At 38.3% G+C, this 25,561-nt stretch overlaps 2 protein-coding genes across 2 annotated transcripts in view; one reads left to right on the top strand and one right to left on the bottom strand.

The window, feature by feature from the left end:
• Positions 1-1,292: 1,292 nt before the first annotated feature.
• cunh12orf29 (chromosome unknown C12orf29 homolog) lies at positions 1,293-9,709 on the top strand. Its single transcript, XM_034149172.1, is given in 10 exon segments — positions 1,293-1,747; positions 2,987-3,079; positions 4,749-5,015; positions 5,645-5,762; positions 6,232-6,327; positions 6,773-6,889; positions 7,555-7,761; positions 8,738-8,802; positions 8,804-8,908; positions 9,345-9,709. Coding segments are annotated over 8 exon segments (978 nt in total). The 5' UTR covers positions 1,293-1,747; positions 2,987-3,079; positions 4,749-4,925; the 3' UTR covers positions 9,525-9,709.
• Positions 9,710-9,777: 68 nt separating this feature from the next.
• The window catches only part of cep290 (centrosomal protein 290), a 79,386-nt gene continuing 63,602 nt past the window's right edge, over positions 9,778-25,561 (bottom strand). Inside the window, exons 39-51 of the mRNA XM_034149171.1 lie at positions 24,448-24,570; positions 24,228-24,370; positions 23,358-23,513; positions 19,717-19,840; positions 16,575-16,709; positions 14,398-14,484; positions 13,791-13,955; positions 13,570-13,692; positions 12,117-12,286; positions 11,638-11,779; positions 11,452-11,525; positions 10,934-11,028; positions 9,778-10,428 (exon numbers count right to left, since the gene is read on the bottom strand). Of these exons, the coding sequence (XP_034005062.1) occupies positions 10,184-10,428; positions 10,934-11,028; positions 11,452-11,525; positions 11,638-11,779; positions 12,117-12,286; positions 13,570-13,692; positions 13,791-13,955; positions 14,398-14,484; positions 16,575-16,709; positions 19,717-19,840; positions 23,358-23,513; positions 24,228-24,370; positions 24,448-24,570 (1,782 nt within the window). The 3' untranslated portion in view covers positions 9,778-10,183. The remainder of the gene's footprint in view (positions 10,429-10,933; positions 11,029-11,451; positions 11,526-11,637; positions 11,780-12,116; positions 12,287-13,569; positions 13,693-13,790; positions 13,956-14,397; positions 14,485-16,574; positions 16,710-19,716; positions 19,841-23,357; positions 23,514-24,227; positions 24,371-24,447; positions 24,571-25,561) is intronic.

Below are 25,561 nucleotides of genomic sequence, written 5' to 3'. Positions count from 1 at the left end.
TAGTGATGGCAGATCAGAGAAGGATCATATCAATCACATTATCTCTTCCTTTTCATATGAACAACAGACCACCAGGGTTTCTAAAGGCATTAACAAACATTTTGTTTAAAGAGACCCCATTTCCCTTTCATGTAGTGTGTTATATAATTTTTTGTACATGTAATGGCGCATTTCCACTGCAGGGCCTCGCACGGCTTAGTACGGTATAGTTAGGCCTTGGTAGGCCAGGCTCACTTTATGCTGCGTTTCCATTACAGTTTAGGAACTGGGGTAGTAACTATAGTAACGCAGTGTAGGCGGAGCTGTGACGTCATCTTCAATGCGAAACACAAAACCAACATCAGCCGTTAGCTGTTAGCACTCAGAGCTCACAGCTCCTCATATCTGTTCAGAAACTAGACAAAAGTTAAACAAGTACAAACCACAGACTGCCTGTGTCATGGCGAATACAGTCGCTGCTTTATTTATGTCTGTATAGGCCGTTGTTGTGAGTGTGGACGGTCGGAGCATATACTGCGTTAGCTTAGCCGATCTCCATTCAGAAAACACGCATTTTAAAAGGTTTTTCACCTGCTGTCTGTCTGCAGACTTGTCAAAGCATTAATTCATGGTTTTTACTAACCGGTATCAGTATGTTGTTACTTCGGCATCATTTTGAAACGTGTATTACAATTAAATCACGGTCAAATATGTCCATCTTGTTGTAGTTGTAGCCCCCTTGCCAGCGATTCTCTCACTAGTTTAGCATACTCAGCCCGACTCAGCCTCGTTGTCTCTGGCCCTAGACCCACGATTTTATGAGGCCAGAAAAACTGTGAAAAAGTACCCGCTAGCCGGAACTACGCCTAGTGGAAACGCAACCAAAAACGTGCCGGGCACGGCACAGCAGGCTTAAACCGCGCTCCGCGCTGTATTGGAAATGCGCCATAAATGGTCTGTAAAGGCCAAAATCCCTGCCTGAAACGCCTCGATCGGACTCCTTTGTTTACTTCATAGTGTAACACTCGCACTTCTATTGGCTAGCGCTCCAACACATTGTACGTGTTAGACTAAGGGGCGGGATATCTCTAAGTTGTTGACCAATCACAACAGAGACGGCCAGCTAACCAATCAGAGCAGACTGGGCTCTGGTTTCAGACAGAGGGTGAAAAGAGGTGCTGCAGCACAGGCAGTATGAGAAAAATAAAGAGCCTTTTGAACATTAAAGCATGGAGACATGTCACAGTAGAGACACTACATACAAATATGAACCTAAAAATGAGCAGAATATATCCTCTTTAACTAATACATATGATTGGATATAGTGTCTTTACATAATAATCTTTCTTTCGAACACAGAACAACTTATAATGCTATCATAATTATGGCATCATTAATGACAAACAGACTCCACTATGTTAACAGTAACAGTAATCAGCTACTTTAACTGATTATATATACTTTTAAACTGTTTTACGAGGGAAAAAAACTAATTTACAGATATTTCTGAGAAAAACTAACGTCTATAATTGGCTTCGGACCAGTGACCTCAGAAAATGTTTAATGACATGTATCTCCTTTTGTCCCTGAGGATGACTGTCTTTTTGCATGAAATAAATGGTCACACTTGTATCGCTAAATCATGCTTTATCCACCCGTAATGACTCAGGATGCTATTCCTGACATGGGCAATGTGACCTCTGGCCCCTCTGTGTTTGCAGCCTGAAGCTGAGAGGAAGCTCCATTATTCACACACTCAGTCATGGAGGTAAGGCATGCTGAACTCCTGCTCCACTGTACCATAAAGCATCCTCGCTGTCAGCATGTGACTCTAAATACAGCAGAGGAGATTACGCTCCATGCTAACAGGCCTCTGACACGCTAACCATGCTCAGGTTTCCTGCACAGATTACAGAAGCATGCAGACTTTAAAGGTACGAGTTCCTGGGATATAATGTAGAGCATTAAGAGGGAATTGAGATGAGAATGAAGACGTTTGATTTCAGTGTCAAATATTTTTGACATCAAGGCTCCTTGATATCACACAAATGTCTCAAATATCCATCAATTTGTAAGTATTTTCGTTTGACAGATATACCTTTTCTTAAAAGTGAATGACCCAGATATTCATCCAAGTCTTTTTCTCGTTTTTGTACCGATCAATGTTGGTTTGACATTTTAGTTTATTTAATGTGTTGCTTTAGAGGTGCTGCTTGGCCGTCATCACCATCACGATGCGTTCAAATGTACTCTCGTAAAATAAACGATTGTCCAGAAACCTGAATCAATATAGTTGTTTAAAGAGAAGCTTTGCAGCGATATAAAATTGAAATGATACATAAATGTATGACTTGTATGACACCAGCTCTAAGCAGCTTATACAAATACCATCAATCATTACAGCAGTTTAGATAGAGACGAAAAATAAAATATAACACACCATTAGATAAAAAGGCAGGAATAGTATTAAGAAAAATGTTTTACAGAAGTACACATTCAGGGAAAATAAGTAAGTAAGCTATCTCCGGGATCTATCTATCTATCTATCCATCTATCCATCTATCCATCTATCTATCTGTATATCTATCTATCTATCTATCCATCTATCCATATATATATCTATCTATCTATCTATCCATCCATATATATATCTATCTATCTATCCATCCATCTATCTATCTATCTATCCATCTATCTATCCATCTATCTATCTATCTATCTATCTATCTATCCATCCATCTATCTATCTATCTATCTATCTAAATGAGGGCTACAGAGCTCTTTTTGACCCTTAAGCTCTAGGAAGTAGGAGCATCTAGAGAGGGTACAGGTGATCCCAGTGTATGAAGTGACTGATCCCAGGTCTGTCAGGGTCTGAGGTTTGATCTCTGACTGTGTCACCACCTCTGAACATAAAGACAGATCAAAGATGATGGCGTGTATTTTGTGTTTTCTCCTCTGATGTGTGCCATGCAACACGCTGTCATGCGTCTGTCTCCGTCTGAAGCAAACAGGAAGAGGCTGGGGAACTCTTCCTTTAGGCCTGACAACAATGAGGTGCAGCAGAGACGCTGCAGAACAACAGGGTAACAGAAGACAGGTAATGTCCATGTAAACTCTCAAATCAAATCAAATCAAATCAAATCAGGTTTTATTTATAAAGCACATTTAAAAGCGATTTTTGGTCGAGCCAAAGTGCTGTACATGTAATAAAAACACATTACTACAAAACACAATAATCGACAATAAATTACAACAGATATATCTTAAAAAACAAAATAAAAATAAAACACACGGAAAAGTCAGGAGTCGTGCTCCACTCTAACTCGAAAGCCAGAGAGAAGAAGTGTGTTTTTAGTTTTGATTTAAAAACCCCTAGGGTCTGGGCCGACCTCACATGGAGGGGCAGAGTGTTCCAGAGCCTAGGGCCAGCTGCTGCGAAGGCTCGGTGCCCTCGGGTTTTTAGCCTGGTCTTGGGCACTACCAGCAGCAGCTGGTCAGCAGACCTTAAAGCTCTGGCTGGGGTGTAGCGCTGGAGCAGTTCAGCTATATAGGCCGGAACCAGCCCATTTAGGGCTTTAAAAACAAATAAAAGGATTTTAAAATCAATTCTGAACCGAACTGGAAGCCAGTGTAGTGAGGCCAGAATAGGGGTGATGTGGTCGCGCTTTTTGTGACCAGTCAGCAAACGTGCAGCAGCGTTTTGGACTAGCTGTAAGCGTTTGATTGAGGCCTGGTCCATACCCACATACAGAGCGTTACAATAGTCCAGTCTCGAGGTTACAAAGGCGTTAATAACCCTTTCTAAGTCTTTAAAAGATAAATACGACTTGGTTTTGGCCAATAGTCTTATTTTAAAAAAGCAGGATTTTACTACGGTGCTGACCTGCTTGTCGAATTTAAAAGTACTAGTGAAGGTCACTCCAAGGTTCATGACCGAGGGGAGGATGTTTTTTTTGATAGAGCCCAGAATATCAACCGGAGAGGCTGGAGGTTGCGGTCCAAAAAAGATGACCTCAGTCTTGCTCTCGTTGAGGTTGAGGAAGTTTTTGCTCAGCCAGGATTTTATCTCTGCTAAGCAGTCCATCAGCTGCTGTAGTGAGTGTGTGACATTTGCTTTGAGAGGCAGATAGATCTGTACATCGTCGGCGTAGCAGTGGAAGGGAATGTTATGTTTTGTGAGTATTGAACCTAGGGGCAGTATGTACAGTAGAAAAAGGATGGGGCCCAGAATCGAGCCTTGGGGAACCCCACAGGTAAGAGGGGCTTTGGCAGAGTAGAAGGGGTCATAGATTGGTGTTCTCTGACCCAGAAACACTTCAAACCTTTAAAAACTATCTGTTTTAAGTATATGTATTTGTCCGTATTTGGCTGAAAAGGCACCAGTTGTATAAAGCAATCAGATTCAAAACCAGAATACTCGATTTATCGCAAGGGGAAATGTTTTTTTTTGGACTGATGCTCAATTTTAGAATAACGTAAAATTAAAAATAAACATAAATTAGAATTAAAATGTGTACACTCACATAAGTAAATATGTGCAAATGTACCTACACTACATAATAACAACAAATATGTAAAAAAAACATGTTTACATTGCTGTTAATCCATGATTTGATACCCAAAACAACAACAATGGAACATACCGAGAGTCTGCTGCTGCTTTAAACTCCTGCATTTCCCCACAGGGGTTAATACAGGTCTGTCTGTCTGTGTCTGTGTCTGTCTGTCTGTCTGTCTACTATCCTCCACTCTCCTTTGTCCAGCAGGTGGTGACTATGCGCCAAAAGCGTCGAATAACAACCGCAAAATGAAGCCTAGAAGAAGAACGCGTCACATGACCAGAAATGTTTAATCAACAACATCCATGCTAGAATCATCACACCGTGGGAACAGATATAAACAGCACCAGGTGGATATTAAATATATAATAACCCCTGAGGAAGATGCGCTCTCTGGGCTCCGTGCAGCACAAGATCCCGTGCGTGTTCCTCACGGAGGTGAAGGAGGAACCGTCCAGAAAACGCGACTGTCAGGTGAATGCAGACACCCAGAAACATCTAGAGACTGCAGCTGATAGAGCAAAAACAAAGGGTGGACGTGTATGCGTTTCTTATTAAATAAAATAAAGAAAAAGCAGGTCGTTTTTGTTTTATTAGACAGTACGCTTATGTTTGAACTTGGACGCATTTTCTCCTCTCCTCAGTGATGCAGCACCATCCTCCTTTACCATTGACTTACAGTGATGTACTTGCCCAGTGTAATGCAATACAATGCTTTGGAGTCACTGGGTCACATGACATTCAAGCTATTACAAATAAATTAGAGATTGAAAAATGCAGATTAAATTAAAAATAGTCATATATAATAATAGGTGGACTAAAACACAACAAATGTGTTTTATGTGTCTAGTGTAATAATACAATGCTGCTGAGATTTGAATTAGTCAATTAGTCATGAACAGGATATGGAAAAAATACTTGCAAATTAGGAACTGCTATTTTTCTCACAGATAGATCTATATGAAATGAACCAAAATATGTTTTATAATCATATTATTACCACGTGACACTAATGTTGGGAGTAAATTGAATTGTAGTAAAACTAACATTGTAGTTTTTATATTTTTCCTCTGAATTAACTGAACCTCTCTGTCTCCTATCAGCAGTTCCAGGTCGTGGCCACAGAGACCCTGAACCCCGTGGCTCTGGAGGCCGACATCCACGGTGCCGTCGCCACGGAGAAGATCGACGGCACCTGCTGCTACGTTACACTTTATAACGGTGAGCATCTCCACAATAATCACATAGAAGCCCTCTGGAGAAGGAGTGAGAGTTGTGTTTGGCCGGGCAATATATAATAATAATAATAATACTATATCTGTACTGTGATATGAGACTTGATATTATCGTATATTTTGGTTATTGTAATGTTGTAAGAGCTGTCTTTCCCTGGTGCACTATAGAAAAGTAATATCATTTTCTAGATTTGATATTATTTTATTCTACCCACTTAGTCCTTATATCACCGTATCAATATTTAGTAAAAGCCCCAAAGGGACAACTGTTGCAATATCGTTATTGAAATATTTGGTAAACAACAAAAAAATAGCATACTAGCATTGATCTAAGTACTCCATTTGTCTTAAAAAAGAAACAATCCTTCCTCTAGAAGTCACTTTTTCAGTTAGTTTTGTTATTTTTTCCGCAATAGAGAGGACTCAAAAGTGACTGTTTCGTGTTTTCCCTGCAGGGCGTCCTCACCTGTGGGCTCGCCTCGACAGGAAGCCCAACAAACAGGCGGAGAAGAGGTTCAAGAAACACCAGCACCAACACCGCAGCTGTAAAGGTGATAAGCTTCTGTTACATACAAAGAACAAATATAATAATAGTAAATAGAGCTAATATGTATAGTATGTCATTACAGTGTTTGTAAATCATAATAAGGTTTGCTGTTAAATGTCTAAAATAAATGGCACGTTATATTTCTGTTATTTAAACACAGACAAAATCTCTTTAAAAAGTCATAGTAGCCTACAGTATGCTATTAAATGTAAAAAAAACGTCATTATTTCATGCTATTAACACATAATAACTCATGGTGTTAACATTTCAAATAAAGAGTAAAACTATAGTATACTTTTGCAATATTATGAATGAGTATTAGTATAGTTTGCCATCAAAAAGTCAGATCTAATTGGTGCACCAAATCTTTCTTCAATACTTAAGTACATTCTCTTCGGACGGTTGCTCTGTCCGAAAATGAGATTAAACCCGTTTTGTTTGGTTTCCAGGTTTCTCGTGGGACGTAGAGGAGGACTTTAAGATTGTTCCGGAGGCGTGGATCCCGGCTCACAGAGTCCAACATCTCAACGGACATCCGGTCCCCGACGAACACGGACACATTCCAGGTACTGACGACCATTACATTACATTACATGTCATTTGTTAGACGCTTTTATCCAAAGCGACTTACATACATTCAGTACTGTGGACAATCCTCACAGGAGCAATTTGGGGTGAAGTGTCTCAGGGACACAACGACATGCTGACTGCAATGGGACTCGAACTTGGTACCCCCTGATTCGAAGTCCAGCACTCTATCCACTGAGCCACAGCCGCCCATTACTCACCAAGTAATGGAAAAATCACCTTTAAACTCTAAACTATTAAAAGTCCAAATTGCAAGTGCTAGGTACATGTGTTTGGATTTATATTCATCATCCATTTTTCGTTTCCAAATGTGGTATTGCAGGCCACATTATTTTAACTTCATGGAAGATTGAATCCCATATTAGTTAGCATAATTCAACAGCTGTGTTTAATTTTCATAAAACACAATGACCTCACCCTGCTTACCACAACAGTGTAAGCTGCTTATACATTTATGGACTATAATTCTGAATTTGGTTATATTTATGGTACCATTTGCAGAGTAAATACAGCTTTACTTCAGGGAGAGTTTTATAACCGAGTGTAGCTCAGACAGAAATACAGGGTGTAGAGATCCTCCTAAAAACTCACATCATTATCGTGTCTCTATATCGTGCAGCTCTAACTTAGCCCTTGTGTTCAGGCTGGGTCCCGGTGCAGAAAGACAACAAGCAGTACTGCTGGCACGGCTCGGTGCTGGACCCTGAGGGGGGGGCGGTTCTGGTTCTGAGGCCTGGTGGTGATGAAGATGAAGATGAAGAGGAGCTGGAAGTCTCTGCCGTGCCGCTGGCCGACCTGATGGAGCGAACTCTGGAACTCATCGGAACAAACGTCAACGGGAACCCTTATGGTGAACACATTTTATAACGTTCATCTGAGATTTCTGAGCAAGTGGTTGTTCAAACGCCAGATCGTGTTTGTCAATTTAAAAAAAAAAAAAACACTGTGGTTTAAATCATTATATTGCCGGGGGATACTATGACTTTTGTTCAAATATTTTGACCTACTATAATATGCTATTTTTCCACCTTTTCTGACATTCTTTAGTGGTTTAAAATGATTGTATTTCCCGGGTAATGCTGGGTTTCAAAAAGGCGTCTCAAATCGATGCTGGATCATTTACTGTAGAATCTCCCATATTCCAAAGCTGTGTGTCCAGGGCGGCATACCTTAAATATCTATCATATTTAAAGCAAACCAGTCCCAAGTCTATCTAAAACCTTAACCTTTATTTTATATATTTTTTAAGATTAGGCTTTGATAATTGAGTCCCTACAATTATGTTCCCGATGCCACATTTTGAACACTATGATTTTTTTGGTAGTATACGTAACTTTACCTGTTATCTTTTTTACACATTTTTTGACATGCTATGCCTTTTTTCCAATTTTTTCGACATACAGTCAAGTCTATATTCCTTGAAGGACAAATATTAACTTTTATTTTATATATTTTTTAAGATTTGATAATTGAGTCCCTACAACTATGTCCCTGTTTCAATGCCACATTTAATATTATGTGAAGACTTTTTTCTTCTTAGTGAAGTTGTGTTTTCTTACTGTGTTGAATTTAGTCATAAAAAAGTCATGAAGTATTTCACAAAAAAAGCAAAGACAAATTCCATAGTTGAATATTTAACAATAACATCCATTGTATAGTATGTCAAAGAAAGGCATCCTCTTCATCACATTTTTATAACATATCATACTTAGTTTAATATAATACAAATATTTTCCAATCAAGACAATGAATGTTTAACGGAGACATTTGTACTATATGAAGACATTATTGCATTGTCTCTCATTAACCCCGCTGTGTGTCCTCAGGTCTGGGCAGTAAGAAGCAGCCTCTGCACTGCCTGGTGTCTCACGGGAGCTTCGGGGTCAGAAACCCCCCCCCCGGTGGACTTCCATCAGATCAGCTCGTGGCTGAGGGAGGGTCCGGGGGGCCGGGTGGAGGGCCTCGTGTGGCACTGCAGCGACGGCACGCTCATCAAGGTGAGAAGACTTCATTGAGATACTGTCAGTGTGAGGTCACTTAAAGGTCACCTATCATGCTATTTTTAGGCAATAGCATAGGTCTCAGATATATACAAATATATAAAAAATATGTCTATGAAGTGTTTTGCTCAAAATACAGATCACCCATTCTAGCCATGCCTCATATCCCTCTATTTCACTTCCTGTTTCAAAAGTGTTGATTTGGGGTATAAAGCTTAAACAAAAACAAAAAAAGTTTTATTTTGAGAAACAACATTTGTAAATATGTTTTGTAAATATAATACCAGGATCTTTTTCACATATACTGACTTAATTTCACATTCGATAATATTTTTTTGTTGATAATACCATCAGCTATTTAACATCTAATATAATGTTTGAACTACCTGTAATCCCGTTGAAGGCGTTTAAATGTTATCTGGTTGATCTGCAGGTGCACCGTCACCACCTGGGTCTGCGCTGGCCGGACGGGGGGGCGAGCCTCGGGGAGCGGCCGGTGGTCGTGCGCGTGGTCGGGGGGGAAAACACCGGCAGGAAGGACCTGTTCTCATCGTTCTGCAGACTCAACGGGCAGCGCTTCAGCCGACTGCAGGACGTCCTCTTTGACTCGTAAACAGAGACTGAAACGCTCCTTTTCTCCCAGAGCTTCGACTGTGACCATCGACCAAAGCAGCTCGATAATGTCGCCAATAATTCCATTGGCTTTGCAGAAACGACTTGACCAAATGTTCCAATGATTATCTGTAAATATTGTATCTTTCATAGCCAAGTGAAGAATAAACGACGAGTATGTACATATTTACGTGTAACTGGTTTTTATTCAACAGTCTGATAAGTATAAAATCTGCGTTATTGACAAATATACAGAAGAACAATATAAATAAATAAATATGCTACACAAACCAAGAACTGTGTAACAGACAAAATAGCTGCCTCATGAAAACCTGAGATGCTACGTAACTGTTTACTGATTTTATTCATGATTAAGTGGACAGCGCTATTTCAATCGTATTGAATCTCTAAAATCCAATGTGTCTCTCGTCTAGAGAAATCTTTAGGGCTGGACATCGACATAGTGCCGAAAGTCAATATCTAAAGACTTCTTCTTACTTTTCTAACTAACCCTAACCCACTTACAAACCTATGTTTTACGCTGCAAAAATGAATCCACATTGTAAAAAAGTCCCGTTGCTAAGAACAACATAATAGTTATTCTAGGCAAACATGCTAATCAAATAAGATATGTTCAATTTAAAGGCACAGTACCCCGAGTTAACTGACGGAGACGATGGGCAGCTCCACCTCCACTCCGAACTTCTCACACACTTTCCTCAGCTGCTCCTCCAGCAGGATGTTCTTCGTCACCTCGGAGTTGTAGTTGTACTTCAAGTCCTCGATCTCTTCGAAGAACGACGGGTCAAAGTTCTCCAGCTCTCCCTTCAGCTTTTGTACCTCCGTCTGGAGTTGTGTTTTCTCCGTTTGGGCGACGTGAAGGAGCTGCTTGAGCGCACCGTTGTCTGAGGAAACAACGAGAGACAACAGGAGTTATTATTGTTGTTTATTATTACATGTGACATCATGGCTCACTTTGAATGAAAGGGGTCATAATGTGCCGTTTCATTCAACATCTACAAAACCGTTTTACGGACATTTTCTTACATGTTTGTTCTATTTTGTAAATGAAAGATGTGTCTAAGATAAGATAACATTTACTTTACTGATCCCAATTAGGAAAACAGCATAAAACAAAACAAGGCATGGCACATAATAACAAATTAAAAGTAGAAATAAACAAGTCTAACAGAAACATCTCAAAATAGAAATAATCCAGCATTAGAGAGTAAGAAAAATATACAGATGAGCGTGAAGATAAAACAATATCTTGGCCAAAACTTGCACATTTACATCCCAAAGAGAGACATTTTCAATTTAAGTGTATTGTAAACGACAGCCGAATTAAGAGAGGTCAAATCAATCTCACAGCTTTAGTTAAATGAACATTGGTGTGTTCTGAAGTCTCACCTAGTTTAGAGGATGTTTCCCCGTATCGCTCACTGTACGTGTTCAGCTTCTGTTTCAGCTCCGTGTTCTCCTCCTCCAGATCACTGCTTAACAATCTTTAGGTTTTAAAAAACAACATATTAGTTTTAAAGTACGGAAAAAACGATACTTTTACACATTTTTCAAAATGTTTTGACATACTATAATATTACTCTTTACCCCAAAAATGGACATGCAATGACATGTTTGTCATTAATAGTGCCTTCCATAATGACTTTTCCCATTTTTCGACATACTATACTGTGATATATTTTCTTTCTTTTTCGACATACTATGATATATCTTCAAATATCTTCAACATACTTTTCTATGACTTTTTCAACATACTTTTCTATGACAGCGTTAACATTTTCTATGTTTTGGTCATATTATACTATGATTTCTTTCATATTTTTTGACATATCCCTATGACATTGCACCCCGCCCTTATATCACTTTATCAGGTGTGTAGTTAACTACTCGTTGCACTTTTAACAAACCCCTTTTTCTGGAGCTCCTTGGTAAATCCACGTTCTGTCTTTCCGGCTGAAGGGAACTTTTTCAACATATCAACCTAAGGAAAATGTATATTATACTTTATTCCATATTTGACACAAGCTTGAGGCCAAATGACACATCCCCTAACTCACTGCTGTTAATATGTACAATAATGATCTAGCCTGTACCTGATCTTCCAGTTTCCGGATGTTTATCTGCGCGCTCTCCTCACGCTCCTTCACCTCCTTCAGCTGTTGTTTCACTTCAGAAAGGCTGGAGGTCTTCTGGGAAAGATCCTTCTCCAGCTCCTTCATCTTGTTCTCAAACATTCTGTGGACACAAGTGAAAGAAGCACTAGATCACACTCAGTAGACTGTCCTTAAGGCCTGCAGTTTCAACATAATGTCAAGTGTTTTAAAACAAGTAAATAGACATGAAAACAAGGATATAATGTCAAATTAATAGGAAATTAGGTAGGAACACTTTATAGTAACAGTGACAATAAGGTTACATTAAATAATAATAATAATACATTGGATTTTTATAGCGCTTTCCCTAATGCTCAAAGACTATATATCTCTACTGCTGCAGTTTTACCAAATGTAACTGTCCAACCACACCCCCTAAGATAAGACTAACAGATAGGATTTATTAACATTTTTCTGACCTTGTCACCACGGTAGATTTCGAGGTCTTGCTGCCGGCCCCCTCAGAGATGGGTTTGGAGAGAGAGGCTCTCAGTCTCTGCTTCGTTTCCTCCAGCTCGGCCTCCAGCTTCTCGTTGGTCACCTCCACACTCGCCTTCGTCACCTTCATCCTCTCCACAGTTTCCATCTCCTGTAACCAGAGATGGCAAAAGTACACACATCCTTTACTCAAGTAGAAGTACAGATACTCGTGTTTAAAAATACTCTGGTAAAAGTAGAAAACTTCTTTACTCAAGTAAAAGTAAAGAGGGCTTTGAAATGTACTTCAGTAAAAAGTACCCATAACTAGCAGCTGTTTTAAAGAGTACCTGACCTCCCTTTATATTAATAGAACAATAATGTCATTGTTAGCTAATGAATGTTTCCATGCTGAACAACGGCAACATGACAACGTTTTCATTGGTCCCTCTTCTTTAGAGAAGACCAGGAAATGATGGATACACGGATCGTGTTCAAATCAATAGGCACGCAATGACTCTAAATAATAATGATCACGCCACCAAACACACATTCAAACTAAAGGAACCAGCCTGTTTGGAAAATGTAAGAAGTAGAAAGTACAGGTATTTGTGTTCAAAATGTAAGAAGTAGAAAGTACAGGTATTTGAATTCAAAATGTAAGAAGTAGAAAGTACAGGTATTTGAGTTCAAAATGTAAGAAGTAGAAAGTACAGGTATTTGTGTTCAAAATGTAAGAAGTAGAAAGTACAGGTATTTGTGTTCAAAATGTAAGAAGTAGAAAGTACAGGTATTTGTGTTCAAAATGTAAGAAGTAGAAAGTACAGGTATTTGTGTTCAAAATGTAAGAAGTAGAAAGTACAGGTATTTGTGTTCAAAATGTAAGAAGTAGAAAGTACAGGTGTTTGTGTTCAAAATGTAAGAAGTAAAAGTAAAAAGTCGTCGTGGAGTAAAGTACTGATACCAGAAAAAGGTACTTAAGTACAGTAACGAAGTATTTGAACTCCACTACTTCCCACCTCTGCCTGTAACCATATCAAACATGCATACCCAGGTGGGATAACAAGAGGAGTAATCATGTGTTCAGAGGGGTTTTATTTCAAATGAGGAACACATACAGACATTCTGTCAAAAAGCATTCTTGGCGTAAAAGTTCTACATATCTTTGGAGTTCAACATTTCTCATTTCAAGCTGCTCATAAAAAGCTCATTTCCATTCATACAAACTTGCTGAGAGAGACGTTACACAATGTTCACTACTTCTTGAGCCAATATGTTTTAAAATAAGCTGTTTTCTCTTTACTTATTTGAGGTACATCAAAGATACATTTCCTTCACATTGTGTCTGTTTTTTGAATATAGAGACTTATAACTCCAAAAGTATTAAACATTAGGATGCTTCTCTTAATTAGGAGTCTTTACACATTGAGGCAATAACTAAACGTGTATATTCACCCTTTTGATCTCCTTGCGTAGACGTTCGTTTTCCATCACTATTTTCTCCAGTCCTTTGGTTTTAGATTCAAGTTTGGATCTCAGCTCAGCTTCACCGGCACTCTTCAGTTTCTCATAGTCCGTCTACAGAGAACAACAATATTTACCGTCAGCTGTAGACACAGAACAGTTAAGTATATAAACATGTCAAACAGAATTATAGTTCACACGAAGATACGGACCTTCAGTTTCTCATTGTGTTGCTCCAGGGCAGAGATCTTGTCTTGATTTGACGACGCCCCGGACTTCTTCAGGGTCTCATTCTCTCTCTGCACCCTCTCCACCACCTTCTTCATCAGCCCGATGGTCTTCTCCAGCTCTGGGACTGTCTTACCGCTGTGACCGGCCTGATGAGGAACACAAATGAGATTATCTTTCATAATCTACAGATGCAACAGGAGGTTGTTTAATTAAATATTAAAGGAGAACCTCAGCAGAGTTTCATCTATATCATTTTTTGTTATTACTGCCGATTTCTATTCCATATTTTATTCATTTTTATTCCATTTCTATGTAAATACTGTTATATTTTACAATATTTATTATTATTTTTAATATTTTTCTAGTTCTCTATCTGTGTTTTTTAAATTTGTATGTATGCACCACGACATCAAGTCAAATTCCTCGTACAGTACGCGTCAACCTACCTGGTGATAAACCTGTTTCTGATTTATTTTATTTTTGTTTCTCGGTAGATGAAACGTTTTTCCACCTTAAATAAAGACATGTGTTTGATGGTATTTCTGTGGAAGTACTTATGTGTAGAGGAAGGTGACTTTAGATACATACTCCGCGTATATGCATCAGCTTTTTGTCCACCTCTGCCTTTTCCTTCTTCAGCGCGCTGCACATCTCCTTCAGGTCTACCACTTGATTCTGTGAAAAAAAGGGCAAATCAAATCATGAGAAGTGTCTTTTAAGTTTGGTAAGTTATGATACTAAAATTACGGGGTCAACTTTATCACTATAACTTAAAGTGGACCTATCATGCTATATCATAATAATATAGTGTAGGACCATACCTATATAAGGCATATTTATACTTTTTTTTTTTTCAAAATACCAAACAGATCATGCATTTTAGCCATGCCTCATTTCGCTCAATTTGACTTTTTTTAGCTCTGTTTTTGCAAGGGCAGATTCAGTGAGAACAGCACCATCTACTGGCCTGGCATATGTACTACAGCGTCTCCAGCGCTTTCAAACGGCAATGGCCGTGGCTGTCTCCTCCTGATTGGTGGAGTTGGCCCAATAGCCGTAGCGCCACCGTCCTGACGTCAGGACAGTGTTCAAATCTGGATCAGTTTTTATCAGATCCGTTGCAGCCCCTTTTTTAGAGATTTGGGTATGGAGGAAAATAGAGAGGGTTGTGTTTTCTGACACTTGGTGAGTTCCCTGGAACACCGGGGACACATATTCATGTATAAAAGACGTACAAAAGTGCATTTTGCATGATAGGTCCCCTTTAAGTCGTGTTTGGTTTAAGGCAAGTTCATTTATTTTAACACATTATTTGAAAATACTGTTTCTAAAACCAAACATGGTACAGATTAATATAGATATATATATATTTATTTGCTTTTTGATTTGACAAAAAACTAATTCCAGTTCTCATTAGAAGGTCAAATTTAGTGGAAATCCAATATGAACCGTCTCAATCATGATTTAAGATCCTTCACCTGTTCACCATGGCCTTTGACCCCTAACCTATCACAGTCCCACTGCTATGTATTTAATGTTTACTTTATTATTTGCCCATCTTGTTTGTTTATTTGTTCACAGCATTTAAAGCGGCCTTGGGTCCTTTGAAAGGCGCTATCAAATGTAATCTATTATTATTATTATTATTCATAATTGTGTGGTGGGGTCTGTACTTGCAGAGACCCCGCAGCTTTTCTCAACTTTTCCTTCCTTTCTCCTCAGTTTGCTGTGTTCTGGACATTTCTGGGCATCAACTAGGTGCAACATTAAAGGTAGGGTAGGTAATTTTGGAGAAACCAGCTCGAGATCGCTAGAATTTGAAAATACACAACCGGAGAAAATCTGCCACTTCCTTACAGAGCCCCTCCTCCAACACACACGAACGCGCACATGACCAATGAGGGCACGAGATAAGTTTGTGCACAGATGGAAGGCTGACAGGCAGGTAGGCCATCCAGTTATTTTAGCCGTGCCGGCTCAGATGATTGGTCGTGCTTTTTACAGTACTACGGCTTCCACAGATGACATTTTTTTATGGATTTTTTGTCAAAGCACTTAAGATATTCATTGCTATCGGGATGTTAAGAGCATTCCATGGAATATAACAAAAAGTGTTTCTCGAGCCGGTTTCTCAAACTTACATACCCCACCTTTAATAATAGGTTTATTTAGTATAGCACCTTTTACAGAAATACAATTCACAAAGTGCTTCACAAGTAAGAACAAAAGTTAAAATGTAAGACCACAGAAACATGAATACAATACCCACATGAGGCAGAAACATAAGGTTAACATAAAAACAAAACACAGACCACATGGAGTCCTGAACGGAACAAACATAAGAACAGAACACATCACACACATCTCAAATTGAAATAAAAGCCAATGTAAAAAGATACACAGAACGTGTCCAAGAGCAATGGATGAAAAACAGTGGACACAGCGCCAAGAACAAATCTGGTTTTGGCTTTCATTTCTTTTAATATGATGGGGGAAGGATTTCTTAATATTGTTATTTTTTTTAGAAGAAATATGAAATCCCCAACATAATATATTGTCCCCTTTACATTATTAGTATTTGCAACAAAAATGAGATAACTGTTGGTGATGGTTTTGGCTTCAGCTTGGCTCTTGTTGAGGGCCCGACTTCATTGTGTCTTTCACACGCCTTACTGTACATACCAGCATGCGCTATAGGATGCCATTGGTATATCAATCAATGATATAGCACAGAACAACTCCTTCTCTCATGAGGTTTTGTTTACCTTGAGTCTTGGCAGGTCTTTGTTGGCTTGCTCCAGCTGAAAGCGCAGCTCCAGGTTCTCAGAGGCCAGATGGAGGTTCTCTTTTTGGAGGTCCTGGTCTCTCTGAGAGGGGGTGCCAGTGCCTCGTCCTGACGTCTATCACAAGGCAAAAGAAGACACTTTATTAAGAGCATCACTGCTATACAATGAAGGGTGAATGCTCAAAAACAAAAGCTCTAGGGGTGGGTTAGGGGTGGCGGTGACTCGGGGGATAATGCGCCGTCTACCAATGGGAGGGTAGGTGGTTTTGATCCCTGTCGACATCCCTGGGAAAGAAACTGAAGCCTACATTAGGCTTTGCCCACGATGAAGATGTGCTTGGAAAGTCCTAAATGAAATATGAGATAATAAAAAGGCTCTGGGGGGTCACAAAACTGTCTCTACCCACACACGAGCAATGATAGCTTTTCAATAACCATAACAGACAAGGCAATAAGAAAGCCACACACTAACAGCATATTACCACTCACTTTTAATAAAGGTGTGCCACAATGCTATCACACAACACAGGGGATAATGCGCCGTCTACCAATGGGAGGGTAGGTGGTTTTGATGCCTGTCAACATCCCTGGGAAAGAAACTGAAGCCCTTTGCCCACGATGAAGAGGTGCTTTGAAAGTCCTAAATGAAATGTAAAAGCTTTATACAATAAAATAAAAGGCTCTGGGGGGTCACAAAACTGTCTCTACCTACACATGAGCAATGATAGCTTTTCAATAACCATAACAGACAAGGCAATAAGAAAGCCACACACTAACAGCATATCACCACTCACTTTTAATAAAGGTGTGCCACAATGCTATCACACAACACTAGCTCTTGAGCGGAGGGACTACAGAAGCCTGCAGTACCTGGAGGTTTCTAACTGATCTGCAGTCTGCTCTCCGTGCACGCTCCTCTCTCCTCGGGACGGAGCAGGGGTCCACATCTGGATCTGCTGAGCACGGCTGTTTGGCATTATCTTCCCCGGTGAGCCCATTTGTAGTCGCAACTACTTCATCACTCAGCTCTGCCTGTGGCTCAGCTTCCTCTGGGTTTTCAATTTCCACATCATCATCATCATCATCATCATCTGTATCTCGGTCTCCTTCATCCTTTTTCACGGTTTCAGCGTCGGTGTCAGCGCCGGGTTCTGCCTCACGATTTGACGTGCCTGATGCTGGTCTTTCTGACTGATCCTCAGACTCAATTTCTTCTGTTTTATGTGTCTTTTCATTTCCTTCAACTTCAACTCTGTTTGTGTCTTCTTCCTTGTCTTCTGCAGCATCCTCTTCTCCCACAGTAATGGTTGGGGTTTCTTCTTCAGCTTCCTGGGTTTGCTCTGTCTCCCTCTGTTGGTCCACATGTTCTCCCACAGCTTCGGGGCTCTCAGAGCGTCCGTATGACTCACCAGGATGCGGAGCTGCATTCCCTTCGCATGACTCGTCCGCAACATCAAAAGTGACAAGACTAATCTCTCGCAAAGCCCCGGAGCAGGAGCTTTTTGACTTCACAATGAATCACATTTAATCCGGTGAAGAAGGAGAGAAAGAGATTAAAGAATGATGAATAAAGAGATAGGAGGAAAACACTGAATGGAACTGGGACAGATCATACAGAGAGTGCAACATGTCTTGTTCAGTATGTGTGGGGACATGAGCTGCCTGCTGTACAACAGTAATAAACGTCAGGTACTATAATCTCTCTAATGTATATAGCGCTGACATTTTCATTTAACCTGGATTACTTTCAATACATCTATTCACTGTTTCGTGAGAGATGGCTAAAAAGGCAGATGTCTTCAATGAAAATCCCCCAAAGCAACAGTGAATGAACTGCTGAGATATTTTACTAAAGGAAAACTAGTAATACCTCAGTGTAGAAGTACTCTGATACCAGTAAAAGTCCCGCATTAAAGATTTTACTTAAGGAAAAGTGCCAAAGCATAAAAAGTACACGTTCGGCAAAACAGCCCATTTTAGAATAATGTATATTATATGATGTCATTATAGTAATTGATGCATTCATGTTTTCATTACTTTATGGGTGCAGTCGTCAAAGGAGGAGATTTTTTTTTTTACTATATACTGCGGGGTAGTTGGCGAATTTTCTAAATAAATCAATAAAGTTCTATCTTAACCTAAAATTAAACATGATGAGTGCATTGTGGATAATGTTTTGTATTATTTACGAGTCTTCAAAGTGACTTAAGCAGTCAGATAAATGGAGCAGAATCAAAGTGCAAAGTAGTGTGTGTAAAGTAGCAAGAAAGTAAGTAAAAGTAACTTCAAATGATACTTAAGAACAGTACTTAACCTGTTAAGCCCCAAAGACCCCGTCGGCGGGTCCTTTTTTTTCCCACAAATTAAATTAAAAAAATATATATTTATTTTTTATTTTTTATTTTTATTTAATCTTTTAGAAATGTCTTTTTCTTTGGATGGAATGAATACCTATGGTGATAATTCAATGTAATACACAATTTTTATAGTCTGGTACCTGAAAAAGGTCAAATGGCACTGATGGAACCAGATGTACCCAAATGTGCCGAAAGCTTATTCCGCCTGGACCTTTTTTTTGCTAAATATCTCGAAAAAGGTCAAATGTCACTTGTTTTGCCTCAATCTTGATACAGGGTACTTATTATATGTTATACTTTGGATTCCTAAAGCTTTTAGTCTACCATCCCATCATTCAAGGGTGGTTTTCACTATAAGTAATGTTTTTTCTTTAGGCGGAGGTAAGAATTTACCTTTTTTTGCTATGTTCCATCTGAATTTACTCTGACTGAGAAAAATCTATATTGATTCTGACACTTCTACATCCAACTCACAGATGTAACCTTGCTTTGATAAAAGAAATTATTCATATAACCCTTTTAGAAGTTAAGTTGTAGTCATTTGTTTTGGGCATGTCATTTTCGAGCCTGAAACCTGAAAAACAGGCTCGGGGCTGAACAGGTTAAGTAAATGTACTTAGTTGCCGTCCAACAGTGACTTGTGAAGATAACATAAAATGATGTTTGGCGCTTTAGGTTCCACATTAGATCAGCCTGTATTTGTGTCCCCATGTGAATCATCAGGGTATCTGAACATGATTAGGGTCTTGTTTCCGCAGCACTCACAGAGGGTCTGGACGGAGGCTCTTTGAGGGTCTGGATCTCTGCAGAGTGCTGCCTCTCCTCCAGGAAGCGGTTCCTCTCAATCAGATTCTCCATGGCGTCATCACGAGGCAACGCCTGGTGCTCTCTGAGGGGTCAGGATTTGTTGTTTAGTAAACAGACTTGATGAGAACAACAGGCCAGACAATGACATGGCAGGAGGTCAACATTACAGCCTAGTGTTGGATTATCACAATACTGTTTATCTAATGCACATTTCTATTTCATGTCTTTTTTATTACATTTTAAGCTAAATTATTTTGTTTATATAAATGTTTATTTCTTATTTTTCTTTGTATATATATTTGTATTGCACATTCATACTTTTTTCACATTTGCTTGTATTATTATTATTATTATCTTTTTTCATTTGTATTTTATTCTAAAATGGATCAACTGTGACAAAACACAATTTCCAGGATTAATTAAGTAATTTAATTTGTTTTTATTGACAGTATATCTACATTTTCTGAACAAAAATCGATTTAAAAAAATATATTTATACTATATATATAAAAATAAAATCCTTCTATTAATTAGGGTATTTTTTTAAAGTTTATTTTTTACTGTTTAACGTCATAGTTAAGGTAGTTACTCAACTGTTTAGCAGAGGTGGGAGAAGTACTCAGATCTTGTACTTGAGTAAAAGTAGAAGTACTAAGATCTTGTACTTGAGTAAAAGTAGAAGTAGTCAGATCTTGTACTTGAGTAAAAGTAGAAGTACTAAGATCTTGTACTTGAGTAAAAGTAGAAGTAGTCAGATCTTGTACTTGAGTAAAAGTAGAAGTACTAAGATCTTGTACTTGAGTAAAAGTAGAAGTACTCAGATCTTGTACTTGAGTAAAAGTAGAAGTACTCAGATCTTGTACTTGAGTAAAAGTAGAAGTACTAAGATCTTGTACTTGAGTAAAAGTAGAAGTAGTCAGATCTTGTATTTGAGTAAAAGTAGAAGTACTCAGATCTTGTACTTGAGTAAAAGTAGAAGTACTCAGATCTTGTACTTGAGTAAAAGTAGAAGTACTAAGATCTTGTACTTGAGTAAAAGTAGAAGTACTCAGATCTTGTACTTGAGTAAAAGTAGAAGTACTAAGATCTTGTACTTGAGTAAAAGTAGAAGTAGTCAGATCTTGTACTTGAGTAAAAGTAGAAGTACTAAGATCTTGTACTTGAGTAAAAGTAGAAGTACTCAGATCTTGTACTTGAGTAAAAGTAGAAGTACTAAGATCTTGTACTTGAGTAAAAGTAGAAGTACTCAGATCTTGTACTTGAGTAAAAGTAGAAGTACTCAGATCTTGTACTTGAGTAAAAGTAGAAGTACTAAGATCTTGTACTTGAGTAAAAGTAGAAGTACGCAGATCTTGTACTTGAGTAAAAGTAGAAGTACTCAGATCTTGTACTTGAGTAAAAGTAGAAGTACTAAGATCTTGTACTTGAGTAAAAGTAGAAGTACTCAGATCTTGTACTTGAGTAAAAGTAGAAGTACTAAGATCTTGTACTTGAGTAAAAGTAGAAGTACTAAGATCTTGTACTTGAGTAAAAGTAGAAGTACTCAGATCTTGTACTTGAGTAAAAGTAGAAGTACTCAGATCTTGTACTTGAGTAAAAGTAGAAGTACTCAGATCTTGTACTTGAGTAAAAGTAGAAGTACCAGAGTGTAGGAATACTCTGTTACAGTAAAAGTCCTGCATTCAAAATGTTCCTCAAGTAAAAGTAGAAAAGTATTATCATCAAAATATAGTTAAAGTAGCGACAGTAAAAGTAGTCATTGTGCAGATTGGTCCATTTCAGAATAATATATATGATATGTTTTATAATGATTGATCATGAAAGTGTTCTCAAAGCTGGTAAAGGTGCAGCTAGTTGTAATGACTTTGTATACTGCAGGGTAGCTTGTGAATTTACTCCAGGTGGAACTAAAGTCTGATTTAACACTTGATTATATTTCACATCATTCATCCACATCTGTAACTAAAGATATTCAATACATGTAGTGGAGTCAAAGTACATGATTTACCTCGAGTAGAAGTACAAAGTAGCACAACATTGAAATACTCAAGAAAAGTACAAGTACCTCAAACTTAAGTACAGTACTTGAGTTAATCTACTTAGTTACTTTACACCATTGCTAAATAGTGATAACATTTGAATGCTTACTCGCCAGAAAGCTTTATTGTTTTATTTGATATTACAAAAACCATTGCATATCAGTCATTCCCGACAAAAGATTGACGATGTAACATTCCTACTGAAATACTCGATTAATCTATGTTCACATCAATTTCTCCGTCCATAAAATGACGATGTGTAATTAATAATGGTGATAAGATATGATAATAAATAGCTAATCATTACAAAGCAGAACTCCATGACATTTAGACAGAAGATAATATGTTACGGTGATGGAGTGACATCTCGTGTTGTTATCAGCTGAATGCAACAGTTACACTTTGAAATGAGTCTTACTCTGGTTTGTTTTCCAAGAGACGGAAATGACAGTCTCTAACATAATAAATCATAAAATGTAATCAGTATAATAACTCTCAATGGATCCTGTATTGAGCGGATAACGAGGCATCTGGATTGAAGACAAACTCGTCAACAAATATGGATTTACAAACTTGGAAACCAACGTCTTGGGGTTTAAATGCAAGTACAATTTAGATTTTGTAAAATGCATCGTAACATTTTATCATTTTTTTGTAATTCCGCAAACATTTAAATGTGAATTAATGCGCATAAATGACTAAATAACAATTGTTTTTACAATTAACACTTAAAAATGATGAAGGTGAGTGCAAATGAACCCTAAGGAATTGGGAAATATGAGAAATAAATGTATATTTTTTACAATTCATGATGTTATTATTGTCTGCTACCTCAAAACTCTTTATATGTTCACTAAGTGGCTTCTTTTTGTACCTAAGATGTTAACTTATTGGATCATTATTGTATTGTTTGCTTTGTCTACCCCTTTTTTTTGTCTTTGTATCTGCTTTGTTGTCTTTGCTGTAACAAATGTAAATATAGGTCAAATAAATGTAATAGTTCTGGACCAAAAAAATAGTGACTTTTAAATACACAACTATGTACAAGTATACTAAAGAAGCTAACATTAAAAAGATATATTATGATTGTTTTGACTTATTTTAAAGACTGTTACGCAGCGTCCACACGGCGGCGTGCGTTGAAGCTTGCCGGTGGGCGTGTCTGAAACTCGACCAACAACCAATCACATGATCAGGGTGATCACACAAGCACGCGGTTTGATTGGCTAGAGCTTGTACTGGCATATGATTTGATTGGCTGACGCTTCCGTCGAAGCTTCAAAAGTTGAATATTGCTCAACTTTTGAAGCGAGCAAAGCGAAGCGACCACAATGCAGTTTGGCGAAGCGTGACGTCACCCCATTCAAAGTGAATGGGCAGAAGCGTTGAAGCTTCAACGCACGCCGCCGTGTGGACGGGCCGTGAGTTACTTGATGGTAAGGATCTGAATACTATAAATACACAACTACATATATTTGTATTAAAGGAACTGGAACTAACATCCTAAAGACTTGTTTAAAGATATCAGAAGTATACTATGATGACTGTACTGTTATTTACTTGATGGTGAGGATCTGTGTCTCCAGCTCTGAGTTCCTATTCTTCAGCTCTTCCAGCTCCGTCTCCATCTCAGCGCTGCGCACTCCCACCACAAGATCTGCCGTCACGCCTCGACCCTTCATCTTCCTCAGCAGAGAGCTCTTCTCCTGCTCCAGTCTGCAAACACAGAGCATCAGAATCAGTCAAAGTCAACTTTATTGTCAGTCTCAAAATATGTTTGTACACACAGAAAGATTGAAATACTGTTTCCCAAAGTCCCGAGGTCTAAAAACACACATTAAAATACAAGAACACTCAATAATTACAAAAAAACACAAAATAACCGTTTACTTCAAGTAAGCAGGATATATATAAAGAAAGATGATCCGGCCCCGGCGATTTGAACATAAAAGGAATTTACTTTATAATGTTGTACAAAGGAAGAGGAATTCAGTTGTAATGAAAGCTTTTTAAACAAATATTTGAAAGGTACAAAATAAGAAGAAATATAAAAAAAAAAGTAAGCACAGTTTATTTTGAAAAAGAAAAAATGTGTATTAGAAAATGTGACTTTTTAAGTTCGACTGATTTGATTAAAAACGTATAAAATAAAATATTGTATTTATTGTTGGTCGGATACAAGAAGGAATATAAACACTGCTGGCTCTGGAAAATGATAATGGTCTTTTTTTTATATTATCATTTTATAGACAAAACTCATTTTCAAGAGAATTATCTGAATTGCTCAATAATGAAAGTAATCAGTACTTAAAGACCCAATTAGCATCACTTTCATATCAACCCGCTCCATGTCGCAGCTTTAAGTGATGATGTGGTGTTTCCAAAGATAAGATCAAAGGGAGCAGCGAGCAGGACGATGTACACACTGACCTGGAATAGAGGTCTCTGAGAGTGCTGAGCTGTTTCAAAAGGGCTTCGTTCTCTCTCTCTTTATCCCTCAATGAGTTCTTCAGCTTCTCCATCTTGGCCTGCCATCTCTTCCCCTCCTCCCAACGCACCACTTCTCCTTTGGTCTGTCAGAGAAACAAGTCGTACATCAGGAGAACGTGCAAACAGATGATAATGTGATTAACAGAACTGATGTGCAAACCTTTTCATGATCATCCTTGACATTTTTCCCTTCTGCTCTTTTGTCCAGCTCAGACTCCAGCCTCCTGATCTTCTTGTGCAGACTCTCGGTGCTCGGCCCCTTCCCATCTGGTTCTGGTTGGCTCTGATCAGCGAATACAGACGAGAAGATTTCATAGCATCTCACTTTTCGTCAAACAGTGTACAGTGGAGACAACAGGTATTCATTCCCTTCAGGGTCACAACCCTTGGCTTCCTGCTGAAGACACGAGAGACAAACCATAGCAAACCATATAGAGACATTGGAGTCCTGCAGTCTCTAAGTAAAGCTGGCGGATGCTCCCATCATTCTTCCATTAAATCCAGCCCCTCGATAACCTAATAACACTCATCTCCAGCAGCTACAGTCACACACGCACATTTATAGACATTATATACACAATATACAATGGTTTTTGTAAGGGTTTTATAACAAATATAATTTGAATTACTGTTTACAGTGGGAAAGACATTATCATAAATATTTGTATAAAAATATATTATTTATTTTATCATGAATATAAATTCTAAATGATTATTGTTATAATTATAATATATCAAAAGTGTAAATATATATATAAATATAAATATATTATAAAAAAACGTATATACAATTTAAAATATAATTCAAAAAATATATTAAAATGTAATAATGTATGTAAAAAGCATGAGTGACAGAGATGCAGCCAAGTATACATATATTTAAGCAATAGCTCACGACAGGCCGTGGTATATGCTCATTATATCACAGCTAAGGGGCGTGGTTCGGCCAATCAGATTGCTTGATTTTACTTGTCCGTTTTATAAATATATTTATAAAACGGACAAGTCAAATCAAGCAATCTGATTGGTTCTTAGCCGTGATATAATGAGCGTATATCATTGTAGTTACTTTTCACAACAAGTCATGTTTCCCTCCGCGTCTGAGAAAAAGCTACAACCGTTACAACTGTTACATTACGTCCGTTACGAAACTAACTAACTAACAAAGCTTAAGATAGAAACATGTGCAGCAAGGACTTATTGACCGTTGTTAAGGACGCTCACATCTGCAGAAAGAAGTCCGGTCGATTTAACTGTATACAGTTGGGCTGAAA

The sequence above is a fragment of the Trematomus bernacchii genome, unplaced genomic scaffold, assembly GCF_902827165.1.
Source record: "Trematomus bernacchii unplaced genomic scaffold, fTreBer1.1, whole genome shotgun sequence".
Lineage (NCBI taxonomy): Eukaryota > Metazoa > Chordata > Actinopteri > Perciformes > Nototheniidae > Trematomus > Trematomus bernacchii.
Note: the sequence above shows the minus strand (reverse complement) of the source record. Positions and strands in the feature narration are given on the sequence as shown.